Source organism: Sphaerodactylus townsendi, linkage group LG02, assembly GCF_021028975.2.
Source record: "Sphaerodactylus townsendi isolate TG3544 linkage group LG02, MPM_Stown_v2.3, whole genome shotgun sequence".
In the NCBI taxonomy this organism is placed as follows: domain Eukaryota; kingdom Metazoa; phylum Chordata; class Lepidosauria; order Squamata; family Sphaerodactylidae; genus Sphaerodactylus; species Sphaerodactylus townsendi.
Genome location: NC_059426.1, coordinates 124567815 through 124582840, shown reverse-complemented (window position 1 = coordinate 124582840; position 15026 = coordinate 124567815). Strand labels below are relative to the sequence as shown.

At 42.1% G+C, this 15026-nt stretch overlaps 1 protein-coding gene across 3 annotated transcripts in view; it reads left to right on the top strand.

The window, feature by feature from the left end:
• The first annotated feature begins 240 nt into the window (after positions 1-240).
• Positions 241-15026, top strand: part of MAPKBP1 (mitogen-activated protein kinase binding protein 1) — a 141961-nt gene continuing 127175 nt past the window's right edge. For all 3 annotated transcript variants that reach the window (XM_048484165.1, XM_048484164.1, XM_048484163.1), the window contains exons 1-2: positions 241-470; positions 1757-2122. In XM_048484165.1, the coding sequence (XP_048340122.1) occupies positions 2006-2122 (117 nt within the window). In that variant the 5' untranslated portion in view covers positions 241-470; positions 1757-2005. The remainder of the gene's footprint in view (positions 471-1756; positions 2123-15026) is intronic.

Below are 15026 nucleotides of genomic sequence, written 5' to 3'. Positions count from 1 at the left end.
ATAAAACGCAGTCAATAATTCACCCTAACCAAGAATTTTAAGATCAGACACACCATAATCTCTCTTTCTCTGTAAGGAAACTGTTTTAACCTCACTAGTCCCCGCAAGGCAGATTCCCCACTCTCTTTTTCAAGTTCGCGTTTTGCTCCACCCCGGCCACCGTAGTCTCCGCAGACTGGCTGGCTAGGATCTGTCAGTGTGAGTGCTGCGCCAGAAGAACATACAATCCTAGTAGGCAGGAGCTAGAGCGTGCGGGCGGCGGCGGCGGCGGCAGCGAGAGTGGTCGCCAGCCTGCAACTTGGCGAGAGGAAACAGCTGAGTGTGAAGGAGGTGGGGCACAATCCGAGACTCCGCCACGAGCCCCTCGGAGACGGTCCTGGCAGTCTCTCCCCTTCCCGGGCACCCGAGCTGCTTCCAAGCCCTTTGCCGTCAATTTTGCAGACTAGGGGTGAAATTAACCAGAGCTGGAGGTAAACCCGGCCCTCTTCGTATTCTCTCTCCTCCCTTCCCCTTCCTTCCCCCACCCCCGGCTTTGCAAGCATTTTTTGCAAAACCTGCAGGAGGAACTCCCGACCTTCCATGCACTTTAAATCCATCTCCCCCACCCCCTTGTTTCTTCGGTCCTGATCCCTGGAAAACGACGACATTCCGGGTTGGGAAGGGATGAGTAGGAGACTCTCTAGACGCCTTTAAATTCCGCAGTGGCTTTCTTTAGAAGCGGAAAATAGGCTTCATGGACAGGCACCGGGTGAGAGATTTTATTCTTAAACCGCTTCTCTTTCCTTCTCCTCCGCAAAGCGCCGCTGCCTGTTCACCAAGGTAACAAAGGTTGATCTATGCAGTGGTTTCCTTTAAAATAACGTTTACTGGGCTCATTGTGGAAAACTCTTACGACGGGTTGAATTACACCGGAGATTTTTTCGGTCTTCACCTTGACGTTTATGCGAAACGCTTCGGGAGGATTTGTGAACTCCCAAATTCAGGCGTTTCTTGGCTTCTCTCACTTGCAGGCAGGAGAAATTTCATTTTAAACTTTGGGTGGAAATTTGGGTAGATTTTTCTGCCCCTCATCATCAGTGAAAGGTGTGTGGTAGGATTTGGACCTGAAACATTACACTGCTCTTAACAAATAATGATTGGGGTTAGGGGTATTTGAACCAGTATTTAGATATGCTTTTTATGTAGAAAACATCCAGTACATTACTGTATGGGCCAATTGTGTACTGGGTGATCTTAGAACTCCCTGCAATAAGTTCCTTATTTACTACTTGTTTATGCATCTGACTTCTGTTCCTTTGAAATTTAAATACCACAGTCATACAACATTATACATTGTTACTTCACTTTTCTTGGAAATTTGGCTATGATTCTGCTATGAGATTAATCTCTACTGACTGAGAGGTATCAACATTAATTTTTTTTCTTTGTTTGTGGAAAGGAGTGGGCTAATATTCTAACTTTAAAGCCTGCTGGCTGTTGTGGGTCTTCCAGCCATGGTCTGGTAGTTTTTGCTCCTAAAGTTTTGCCCTCCTCTATGGTTGGCATCTTCAGAGGCATGTCGCAGTGAGATAAAACTTTCAACAATACATTAAAGCTTGCTTTCTACAATGTGAGATGTGGTACTGCTCACAGATTTTGATGGGATTCTCTCCTTGATGTGTGGTGTCAGTCATTCTCCATTTAGGATAAAGTTCAAAAGTGCTTCAGGATGTCTATTATTGACTCATGTTGTTTTTCCTTCCTTCTTTCCTCTAAGGTCCATGTAGATCTGAGTCATTTGAACTGGCAGAAAAGGAACTTATAATAACCATAATAATAAAGGTTACAACAATTGTGCCCTGAAGCCGAGGCCTTGTGATGAAGTGAAGAGGAACTCTCTGGAATGTGGAGTCTCTGGAGAGAAATGTGAATGGCGGCACTGACTGAGGCCTGAGCTTCTCTGTTGTGTTGGCTACTGGAGAAAGTAATGCTAGAAGGGGGAAGTGCTCCCTCACTATAGGAGGATATGATGTCGGTTGAAGGCTCCACAATAACAAGCAGAATAAAGAACTTGCTTCGATCTCCCTCAATCAAGCTGAGGAGGAGCAAGCCTGGAAGCAAGAGGGAAGACATCAGCTCTAAGGTGAGTTGTGGATATGGGCAATGCCTATTCCATTGGTTAAGGGTTGGCGGGTTATCATGGCAGGAGATGTGACTTCAGTGGTAGGTCACAAATGTCCCAGGATGATAGCGACTGCTGTTTTTTTCTTTCCTAAGCTAGAGTATATGCCATCTAGAAAGGCAAGGTTTCTGTTTGTTGGGGGGCACAAAAAGGTTGCTTTGCCCAAGTTTCTTTATATATGTGAGGAAGAAGTGTTGGACCTGGACCAGCACTGAGGCCATTATATTTATCTAGGCAATTAGAAATGAAAGCAAGAGGTAGCAGACCCCATCTTTCATGGAGGAGGAAGAGGAGGAAGAGGAGGATAAGGGCTGCTTACGTTAAACTAAAGCTTTTTACCTGTCTGTCTTGAACATTTCTTTTCCCAAAGGAACAAGTGTATGATAAATATTGCTTTTCAAATGAAAAAGTCTTTGATAAGAAACTGTTGCACAACTTCATGTATTACTGTATATCTGAAGAGGTGAGTTGTGACTTACAAAAGCCCATATCTTGCTGGAAATAGTGTTAATGTTTAAGGTGCTACTGGTCTCTTTCTCTTCCTGACATATTACGAGTCCATTATCATGCATAGGATTAGGCTACTAAAGGAAGCAAATTCTTGAGAGGTTGCTGTTTGTCATTGTACCCATTGTGTTCCAATTCTTGTTGCCTTTCTAAGCTTGCTTTATCATCAAAGGATTTTCCATCCCTCCATAGTATCTTCTTCAGAATAACATATGACAGGCACCACACTAAGACTCCACTCTCCTGTACAAGGTGAACTTGTTTAATTTGTGTGGAAAATAAAAGGGGGAAATAGGCTGATAGGGTTTTGAGCCTCCAGGTGGGGTGATGAGCTCCTGGAACTTAAACTGATCTCCAGATGACAGAGATCAGTTCACCTGGGAAAAATGGCTGCTCTGAACATGCATTCTGTAGGGTTATACCATGCCAATCCCAGTCTCCTCCCCCACAAATCTCCAGGAATTTCCCAATCCAAAATTGGCACCCCTACTAATCACATTGGTTAAATTAGGGGCATGAGAGTTCAAATTCCTAACTCCTCAGTGTCCCCATCTGTAAAATTAGTCAAACTGCATCTAATTATGAGTTATTACTAACAAATGCTTGCTTGAAAATATCTTAACCTGCTTGGTTGACTTATGTTGCAGGTGTCCTGTACTTAAGTAATCTAGAATGAACCTATGGACACATTTTTGTGCTGTCAAGTCACAACTGACTTATGCTGACCACATAGGGTTTTCAATGCAAGAGCCATTTGGAGGTCGTTTGCCACTGCCTGCCTCCCCTTCACGGCTCTGGTGTTCCTTGGAGGTTGCCTATCTAAATATTAACCAGGGCTGATCCTGCTTAGTTTCTGAGTTCTGACAGGATCAGACTAGTCTGGAGCTATCCAGGTCAGGTCAGTCATATGCACTTACTCAGAGGTCAGTTCCATTGAGATCCATCAGTTTTGCAGTCCCATTCTCACTTGGGTGGGGGAGGGAGTGGGTAAGACTTTGTTTGCAGAATTATTTCTGTAAAATGAAAAGGAACAAATCTGCTTATTGTACCCACTTGCTTTGAAAGCATGCATTAGTGTAAAAAAACAAGAAAACTCCAAAACCAACCCTCCCTTGATTCTCTTCCAACCCCCCCCCCCCCCTTGTAGTCTGAAATTAAATTGGTACTTCCAGAGTGCTGGTACAGTTTGCCTAATTTCATAAAGAAAATAATTCATCTGTTCCGTTAATTTAAACCTCAATCGTCTGTCTTCTTGGTTTATGGTCTTATGGGCTAGCATGGCATGAAACACTCAGGGAAAATGGAAGCCTTGATTCGTCCTTTCATATTATATGATTGTCAGACTCCAGGACGATAACCAGAACTTGAATGACTTTGAAACAAGCACCTAGCCCTTTTACGTGAGCAAAATAAATGTGTGCTAAGAAAGCAAAGATGCAAGGTGGGGCAGAAGCATAAATTTAATAAATGCTGGCTTTCCAAGAAAAGAGCTACCTGAGTCAAGCATAAGTTCTTTCATGCAAACTTAAGTACACACGTGACTATTGAAGAGGGTTTTTTTTTAAATTCAGCAACTTGGCCTATAGAAACAGTAAATTCTAGTAAACCCAAACCTGCTTGCAAAAGCATGGTTGTCAGGTTATCTTTGAGAGATATATCTAGCTGTAATGGAACTGATTTAGCATTTGCGATTGTTGTGCCTCCCCTCTGTACCTTCCTATTTCCATTGTTCATCATCTGCTCTCAACTGAGAAAGAAGAGGAGTGTTTACCTGAATCTGTGACTGAATGTTGGATAAAGTGGCAGTCTGTTCCCACTAAAGGTGCAACATCTAACTTGTGCTCTGGCAACCCAAGTGAAAAGGGTACTATTTAACCCCAGAAATCTTCCCAGATTGACCTAATTTGGCAACAGATTGTGAATTGGATGACTAGGCTTTTATGTGAAAAAGAACATCAGCAGCTACTAGCTACATTCTGACTTAAAGAGAAAGAACGTAGCTTGTCCCTTTCAGGCCCGAAAGATGCCCTTTAGGCTTGATTAGTCTTAGTTTGGATCTGGCAACAGTGTGTGTATGCTTTGTCTTTTGTGTTCTAGTGTTGTGGCTTGTTTGGAAAAGGGTGCTGAGTTGCTTCCTAATTAATGACTGGGGTTGTGATGGCAAACTTCCCAGTCAGTGTGGTACCTCTTTTGTCTCCAAGAGGTTTTCTGGAAGATGATTAGAGAAATCTGTATGAGGGAGGCAAGGAAGGAAGATGAAGAGCTGTAGTGTGGCCGGTTGGCTTCTGTCCAGAGGGCTTTTTGCAAACTTGTCGTCCAGAAGTGGACAGGCTAGAAGAGGCCTGCTCATCTGAAACAGGCTTAAGCAGAACTTGCTAGTGACTTAAGTGCAAACAATAATTTCACAGGAAGGGTATATAAATCTGTGTGACTCCAGCTGCTAGACATACAAGAAATGGATGATAGAGTTTCGAAATCTGTCCCATGTTTAAAACCAGGGATTCTGGTTCTTTACATAGCTAGTGCATAAGCTCTCAGTTCCTTCTTTCACATATAGTGTTGTCTCTTATGCTTGTATCAATCAAATTAAAATTTCAAAGTAGATGTGGCTGTGCTTTAAGGTACTGCTTTCTGTTTGACATTTTAATGATCTTATAATTTAATATTACTGTATTCTATTGTATTTTCGTGGTATTAAGGTCTGTGACTACAACATCTAATAAACAACTACATAGCTAGTGTATGGAGAAGTATTTGGGTGGAGTTAATTGTTAGCAGAACTTCACAGTATCTGTAAACTCCCATACAACTGAGAAACTGATTATATTAAAATGATAATACTATTCAGTGTGATTATTTGTCTGAGAAGTCAGATTTCAGAAGCAGCATGATTTTTTGTTGTAGAAATTCCTGGAGTATTCTAATTAAGAAGCCCTGTTTTTCAGAGTCAATCTCCTCTGTGTGTGTGTGGGGTGTGTGAGAGAGAGACTTCATGGGAGATGAATAAGTTAATGAAATCTCTTGGCAAGATCCAGATTTGTACCTTTAGTTTTAAACTTTTGTATTCAAAGTAATTCCTCCATTGAAATAATTAATTAATTACCACTAAATGTGTTCATCAACAGCCTTGTATTTAGAGTGTCATTGGGATGCTTGAGGTTCTCTCAAATTTTTAACAAGGATATATTATTTTTAATAAGGATATATTATTTTGAATTCCATTCTTAAATTGCTTTGATCCCTTAGTTATTCATGCTGTTGATATAGGAATCATAAAGGACAAGAGTAAATCCTGTGTTACAAGGGCGGTTGATTCTGGGCCCTGTAACCAGTGATTGAAAGACCAAGGCTTTTGTATTCAGATTAAGAAGTGAGCAGAGATTGGAATTCTATGTGAAGATGCTGACATTAAAATGCCATTCCGGTTGCCAACCTCCAGCTGGGGCCTGGATGTTTTTGGCATTACGACTGATTTCCAGGAGACAGTAATAAGTTCCCCTGGAGAAAACAGCTGCTTTGGAGGGTGGGTTCTATGGCAGTGGTGGTGAACCTATGGCACGGGTGACAGAGGTGGCACTCAGAGCCCTTTCTGTGGGCATGCACAAACAGTTGCCCCTCATCCCCCCCACATCTAGGCTGGCCTGGGCTGCTGGGCTCGATTATTAGCATTAAACTTAAAACCTAGTTTTGGGGAAGCAGGGTAGGTAACCCTATTAAGTGCTGTTAAACCCCACTGATTTTCATGCGAAGAACTAAAGCGCGATCCTTTACCTGGGAATAATCTGGGTTGCTGGCAATGGGGCTTGCTTCTGAGTAAACCCTCCTCGGGTCGTGATTCACCCGTTTTAAGAGCTGCATGGTTGCTTCAAAGCAACGCCACCGACTACCACCAAGCTTACTCCTGAGTAACACACGCCTCGGAGCCAACCATTTTTTCAGTATTCAGGTTAAATTTCCATGTTGGCACTTTGCGATAAATAAGTGGGTTTTGGGTTGCAATTTGGGCACTCGATGTCAAAAAGTTTCGCTATCACTGTTTTATTTATTTATTTATATTTATTATTAAACTTATATACCGCCCTCCCCCGAAGGGCAATGCACCTTGCTGGGGCTCCTGCCCTCCCAGGTTCCACCCTCAAATCGCTAAGAATTTCCCAACTCAGAACTGGCAACCCTAATTAGAGCTACATGCTATGTCAACTGGATTTAAAGGGAGTAACTCTGCTTAGGATAACACTGCAAGTGTGTGAAAATGTTGCTATGGAGACGGCTAGTACTTCTCAGAATTATAGGCTGAAGGGAGAGCAAAAATTGTGGATTTCTTGGGGGTAAGTCGATATAAGGAATGGGTATGAGCCTCCAGTATGTATTCACATGCAAGACTTGGTTTTTAAAAAGAGGGGGAGTGTCTTTCATTAAACTTTTTAAAGGGAGTCATCTTATGTTCAGGATTATCTTTCTTTTGGTAAACATGGTAAGTGGTGTTCTTCCAAATGGAGAATGAATATCAAAGAGAATCATTCTGGGCAGAGAGGGCCTTCTGGCAACTGAATTGAGGAAGGACCTGCTTAGTGGATGGGAACTTGCATGAGCGGCTTGAAAACATAAATTCACAAGCAATCTGATGGATTTGCCTTTTCATTAGATTTCTCTTAGAAGGTATTTTTGCTTTTTTGTTCATGAAATCATATTTCCTTGAATCTCAAAGAATGTCTTTTTCTGGACAACTAGACCTCTCTCTCTATTTTTTAAAAAGACAAATGTAACCACTGTTGTGGTATGATGATTACAGTGGTATTTATAATTCTTCTATGTATTTAGGGGCTATTGAAATATAGTAGCTTAAAGAGAATTTTCTTTTGACTGGGTTGGAATTATGCTTTCTGTACAGTAGGCAGATGGTTGTGAGAAATCAGTTGGACCACAGGACCTTCATGCCAGCCCAGGAGATTGGCGGTGTTAGCTAACAGCTTGGATGCAGAAAGCATGAATAACGTATCCACACTGGGTCATCTGTCCCCTGAATTTTAGTGGTTGTTATGGACTAAGGGTAAATAATTTGGCTTTTTTTTTTTTTTGGAAAATCACTCATAACAATTCAGCCTTATATTAAGAGGTAGCATTTCTTTCATGTAAAGTAGGTGATTCTTTTGAGGACATGGGATTCTGAGGGCGCTTTCACACATGCTGAATAAAGCACTTTCAATCCACTTATGATTGCTTGGAGGTGGATTTTGCTGTTTCACAGAGTAACATCCAGTTGCAAAGTGCATTGAAAGTGGACTGGAAGTACATTATTTATCATTTATGAAAGCACCCTGAGCGTTTAACAGCTAGGTTTTCTGGTGGATTCTATGGTATACATGGTTTTCTTACTGTTTCACTGTCATCCTGGTTATTGTCAATGCAGTGGTTTTGGGCTGCCTGCAACAGTAAAACCTGGCACCTGGTCTCCACTATTGTTTAAACCTCTGCATTTGTGACATTAAAATGCCAAAATACATCTTGCAGTGCTTTCATTTCTGATGTGCTTAGCGTCATAGTTGGCTCTGCATAAAATCAGCAAGGGTTGTAAAAGTAACTTAACTTATATTTTTTCAAAACCTTATTTTGTGTGTGATCTTAGGGCAGTGTTGGTGAACCTTTTCAAGACCGAGTGCCCAAATTGCAACCCAAACCCCAGTTATTTATCGCAAAGTGCCAACCCGGCAATTTAACCTGAATACTGAGGTTTTAGTTTAGAAAAAACCGGTTGGCTCCCTCTTCCTCCGCTCCACCCGCTCAAGCAGGGACCAGCCTGCTCTAGACTCCAGCAAGTCCCGCACGCACCGCTCTGTGTCTTTCTAGCATCTCTGCCTCCTCTGCACCCTCCCCCCTCGGGCAGCAGCCACCCAAAGCACAGGAACCAGGCCCGCCAACAGAGTCCTTCCTGGTCACCGCGGTGCGCGCACATCGTGTTCAGTGGCCCAGGCCAGCCTAGATGTGTATGTGGGGGTGGTGTGATTTTCTCCATACTTCCCATTATGACAAACTGTGTAAAAGTGCGAGTGCCTACAGAGAGGGCTCGGGGGGAGTGCCACCTGTGGCTTTCCAGGTGTTGCCATGAGTCTTGCCATCACTGTCTTAGGGAATGTTTATTTTGCATACCTTATCAGGAGGATGGAGGAAAAAAGCTGAGGGCAAGAGGCAGGGATGTACAAAAAGGAAGAAGACAAGGTGAGATGACAGGGGTGCCTGCCTGAAAACAAATCTGTGTTTTGCTTCTGGTAACTAGTTTTGGTTCTGACTCTTAGGTCTCCTCTGTTCAAAAATATTTGAGAATCTATACTTTAAAACTGGATGTGAGGAAGAGTTGAATTAGATGGATTTAGAGGATAAGTATTTGGCAGTCAGAATTTGAATTACCTTTTGGGACCTTTGTTTAGTTCTAAGACAAGGCATTTAGCCCGAGGAAGCCGTTTTCTGCCCAGCTATATATCTTGACTTCTTAGCACCGTAAAACATTAGGAGACTTTTAAAAACTAACATGATTCAATACAGATCTTTAAGCTAAAAACTTCCAGTTTTCGCTTTTAGTTATTTTCCAGAATCCGGTTATTGTATTATTTAATATAGTGGTACCTCAGCGGTGGTTCCTCACTAGTGTGGAAGAAAAAAATTATCAGTGCAGATTCTGCCTCTGAGGCAGGAATTTATGTAGCATAAGATCTTTCCACCATTCTGAACACAGCCTTCTGTATTTTGTCTTTTTTACCACTCTGATTTTTTCTAAGTGACTGTTCGTGAAGGACTTCAGATTGAAACAAAGAAAAGCCACCCTAGCTAGTTCAGCTTGTTAAAATAAATGCCCACAGAACACTTAATTGTACTGTTTTATGATCACAACAAAGAGTTTGAGACTTATACACTTAACAGTAAGGCTTGACTAACTTTGACTCTATCAGAATGTGCCATGTTATTTTACATCCTTCATGGTTTTATATTTTAATGGCCAAATTTTCTAATAATTGCTGCCACAAAATCAATTCGTAATCTTTTCACAGTTTCTGAGAATTGTATTAAAGCTATAACAAAGGTGTTGCAGTATTTAAATATAGGAGGTAACCCTGGTTGTCATCACCATAACAAAAAGCTGACCCTGGCCTGCCTTGTCACCCATTTCTTGTAATTCAATTATTGCTTTAAAAAAGCTTAATTGAACTGAACACTGAAGTTAGTGTAGAAAGTAACTGGCTAAGAAATTAGTTTATCTACCACGCCTGAATAGTGTAAAGTTAACTTTATGTGTAAACTCTAGTGGTCTCTAGTGCTGAAGTGTGGTTGTTTATCCCCTTCTCACCTGAAGGCTAGGGATATGTTTGGAGCAGCAGACTGGGGGTAGGGATGGTGCCATGGTTGATAGTGTATAAGGTAGGGGAAGATATGGAGGTGGGTGAAGAACAGCAAGGAAGGGACATAGAACATTTGTGGGATTTCTGCTTCTGGTTCTTCTTCCAGCTGGGGTGATCTTAATGACCATAACAATACGCCACTGGGCCTAATGGGTGGAGGGGAGGTTTCTATGTAGTCTGTCAGGATTCTACCATGGCTCAATGCCCTGTCTAGGACCTGGGCATCATAAGCACAATCTCTCAGAGAGGGAGAGGGAGCCGGGGGGGGGGGGGTAGAGAAGGAGAGGAGAGAGAGAGAGCGCCGTGGACTTACCTTTTGATACTGAGGGCTGTGGATGAAAAAAGGATGAGAGAGATGGCTAGAGTGACAGAGGAGGAAGACAAATGACAAATCCTTCAAAGCATGCATTAGAGCTGTACTAAGGATGTCTGTCTCCCTCTACTCGTCTGCCAGTGAATGAAGCTTTTATTTTTTGGTTTAGTGTTTTCCTTATTAACACTCATTGACCCTGTTTGTATGTTTATATGATTTTATGTTTTTGTGGTTTAAAAAATATTGTATATATATTTATGTTCTAAATGTTTTTATTATCTCAAATGTTTCAGTGTTTTTTTAAAGCTCATCAACTTGGAAACCCTGAATTGGGTAGAAAGATGGCATAGAAATGTTTTAAATAAATAAAATGAACAAGGACTAACAAGACCTTCACGCATATTTATTTATTCCTAAGTTTTGCAGTTAAACATTTTAATGTGATAAATAAGGTTTGGGATTTTTTTAAACCTAATCTTTACCAATATTTCTCCTTATTCCAGCCCCTTTCCCTATGGCTTTTATCCATGCATGTCCCATGATCTCAAGGATAGCCTTTTTGTTGGTCAAAAGGGGCACTTTCCTCCCATTTGCATCAGTAGAAAAACTGGTGGGCTGTAACCCTTTGAGCCAAATGGGAGGAAAGTGCTGAGATATATAGATTGAAATAATTGCTGAAAATATTGAGTGCTCCCCTTGCAACCTGGCATGTGGGATTTGTTGAGCCCTGACTTGCTGCCTAAGTAGAGTAAGAATTTTGCCTGGTACCCTGTTGAATATTGAAAGCCAGGACAGTTAGATGTGAATGTCTGTAGTGATAAGATCATGAATCACTTCATCTGTGCTGCAGAAATTAACTCTCGTTTATGGCTTTTAATTGTTTTGGTAATACACTTGGCTCTATGTATGTGGAACTCCCTGCTATTGAAGATCTACCAGGTTTGGGAGTTGGCGTATTCAAGCAGCCAATTAAATGCTTGTGCTTGGCAGTTATTCAATCAAGAGACTTCAGATTATATATCTTATTTTCATTTTGCTGTTTTTTAGTTTACTGGATAAATTGTCAGATTACGATTTACAATCATCTGATTTGAGAACTTTTGTCTGAAAAATAAATAAAATTATGTAATTTATGCAATATGATTGCTAATATGGTTGTTGGGTATGATTCTCTGCTAGGGTGCCAGGAAACTTCTGGAGTTTTGGGAGTGGAGCCTAGGGAAATCAGGGATCTCAAAGAGGTACAATGTCATAAAGTCTACCCTCCAAAGCATAGTTTTTTCTCAGGGGAACTTATTTCTGTAGTCTGGAAATGTGGTGTAATTCTGGAAACTTTTATAGAGGACCAAACTCTGTACCAAACTATTCTACGCAGAAGGGAATACTTGTCAAGTGCACCATCATCTATCAGTGTAAAAGCTATAAGAAGAAGCTCCTCCTGGCAAAATAAGTAAAACCTTGGCTATCTTCTGTTGTTGATTCAAAGCCTGTATGGACTAGTGATTGCAATTTCATATAGGAACTGGTAGACGTAGTTTTGGCTTCCCACTCTGCCATGGAAGGCTACTGGGTGATCTTGGACCAGTCACACATTCCCAGCCTAACTTAACTCACAGGGTTGTTGAGAGGATAAAATGGAGGAGAGGAGAATGAAATAACATGTTTTGGATCACCATTATGGAGAAAGGCCGAGTGTGAATCAAATAAATATAGCTGAAGACGGGTGACAGATAAAAGATTGGTAGGTGGGAAGGAGAGAAGAGACCAGGTAAGATGTGAGGGTAAGGAAAAGTAAGGATATAGAAATTGTCAGGAGCAAGGAGGTAGGTAAGGGGGGGCTCTCGGGTTCAAACTCCCCAATACATGTCCGAAGCTCCGCCCCCAGTTTGTGTGTTTTTTGAAATTTTTAGTGTTTTTTTTATTTTTGGCCTTCAGGGGACGCAGTTTTTAGACTAGCAGCACCAACATTTCAGGGATCTTTCAGGAGACCCTCCTGACAATACCACCCAAGTTACATGGGGCTTGGTTCAGGGGGTCCAAAGTTATGGACTCCCAAAAGGGGTGCCCCCATCCCCCATTGTTTCCAATTTTGTTGCTGCTAGCTTAACAATTGCACCCCTGACAGCAGGCACCCCCCACAAATTCCCCCAAAGTCTCCTTTTAAATCCACCCCCTTCTGTATGGATTTAAAGGGAGAATGTGACCCCTCCAGTTTAAACATTGAAAGTGATGCTGTTTAAGGGTGGGGGATATTCCACCCCAAACCAGCATCACTTTAAATTTTGTTTTAACTGGGGAACCCAGATTCTCCCTTTAAGGTGGATTTAAAAGAAGAATCTGGGCTACACCTCTGCCCGGAGGGGAGGGCAGAAGGAACTGCTGGCTGGGAGCCCCAGCTGGTGGGGGGAGGGGAGTCTACTGCCCCTGGCCTTGGACAGCTGCTTTTATAAGCACTGAGGCTGGGGGCAGGGCTTGGGGAGGCGTGGCCATGCCTCCAGGGCAGTTTGGGGCGTGGCCCTTTTACCGTTGCTGCTCGGGTAACAATAAGTGATTTCAGCTCAGCAATGTAGTGAGGCGCAGGAAGCCGGTGTCTCTTCAAGGCAAAGTATTTTATTCTGAAGTGGTGGTGACAGCTCGGGCAGGAGAATCACGCCCTTGTAACCAAGCGCAAGAACTTTTATTCACAAACATCAAAGGGCCAGGTAAAGGGGCAGGTAAAGGGGCAGGTAGGGGGGCAGGTCCCCTACTGAACACCAATCAAGGAACATCAATAAAAAAGAAAGATACAGTTGCTGTCAAGCGTCTTCCCACGAGACTTTGCAATGGTGCTGAAAAGAGAGTGGAGAAGGTCCATTCAGAGAATCTGGGTGGGCTCACTACTGCACCCAGTTATATTCGTTATCAGATGGCTGTTTCCTTGAGTTATGACCTGAGGCTCCCGCGCCTCAGTCCAGTAACAAAAGAGAGTTCAAACTGTCCAATGACGATCCCGACACATTTTCCAACGGCTGGGACCTCTGGGTGCTGCCATCAGATTTTAATTTGCAACACCAAAGAGGGTCTTTGTTTCAGCTGGGAAGTTGGCTGGGTGTTGGCTCGAACTGAATTCTAGAGCCAACTTCCTTGTGCCTCTAATATTCACCATTCTAAGCCATTACATTTCTCCAATACAGGAAGCATAATACATATTTGACAGAACAGATCAGGGGACAAAACCTATTTGGGAACATCAATAAAATCACATCGGCGGGTCATAGGGGCTTCTGGGCTACACTGGTCTCTGCATCTTAATCTGGAACCAGTGTAGTCAGGTAACTTGACTCAGGGAAATATTTTGGCTATTTTCCTGGGTGGTAACAGCCCTACCCCCAAAATCCCCCATTAAAAATATATACCTATGCCCCTGGTCAGGAGGAGGGAAAGAAGAAATAGTATGGGATAAGGGGGAAAATGAGGTACCCCTCCGCAAGTCCTTGAGGGTATCTTGTTTGCAAAAGTACTGAATATCTAACACAGTGATCTTTTGCAGAGTTACTCATGTTTGTGCTCACTGAAATCAATGGGTCCAGACTGAAGTGATGCTACATAATATAAATCTCTGTCTTTTTAAAAGCCTGAATTCCTCAACCCCCCTGTTGCTAACATTTTCAGTGCAAAAAACTCCAAGAGTGGACAAATGCGAGATCTCCTTTCTGCATGTTGTTTTAACTATGTTTCTTATAATTAATTCTCAGTAGGCAGCAGTTGATTGTCTTTTCAGAATATCGGCTTTGCCAAAAGTTTAAACTGTTGCTGCTTTCTCTTATACTTATTCTTCCTTAATTGTGTCATTGGCTGGTAGAGGGATTGGTATTGTACAGTCAGCGGGACCTCATTATCTGTGTTCTAAATAGGATCTAAAACAAGTGGCAAGTTCAGACTTGAACTGGAATACTTCATCAGTACAACTGACTGTACATTGTGTTAAGGCCTTGCCCTGAACTAATGTAGCTTTTCAAATCTTCCGTTTAATTTATTATCTTATACATTCACTTAATTTTTCAGAAAATCACAATCCTGCCCATAATGTCAAAAGATCTTCAAAAAGACTCGGAGTATCTTTCTAAAATAATGCAAGAAGCACTACTTTAACTTGGAGTCTATTAATCCTGGCTTGGTTTTCTGTCAACGTTATATAATTGTGGATTTCATGGTGCACATAGTAGATTTTCCAGCTCTGATTTCTGCTGCGAATGCTCCATCAAAATAAACTCCATCATGTTTTCAAAGGTTTTTTTGAATCGCACTTGTATCCTTGGTAACATCTATGCACCTGCACTATTTGAAACAGTGAGTGAAACCCATACACTGAATCCATATGCACTATTATCCTCACAGATTTAACTTTGGAATGCCAGCCTTCAGTTAGGACCTGAGGATCCACCGAAATAACAACTTATCTCCAGAATACAGAGATCAGTTATCTGAGAGAAAATGGGTATTTTAAAGGGTGGCGTCCATGGCATTGTACTCTACAGAAGTCCTTGTTCTCCCCAGGTTCCATCCTCAAATCTCCAGGAGTTTCTGAACCTGCATCTCATAACTCTACCTCCCCATCCTCTGCTGGTGGCCAGGGGGACCTGTCAGCCCTAGTTTTACCTAGGTTGCATTTTTT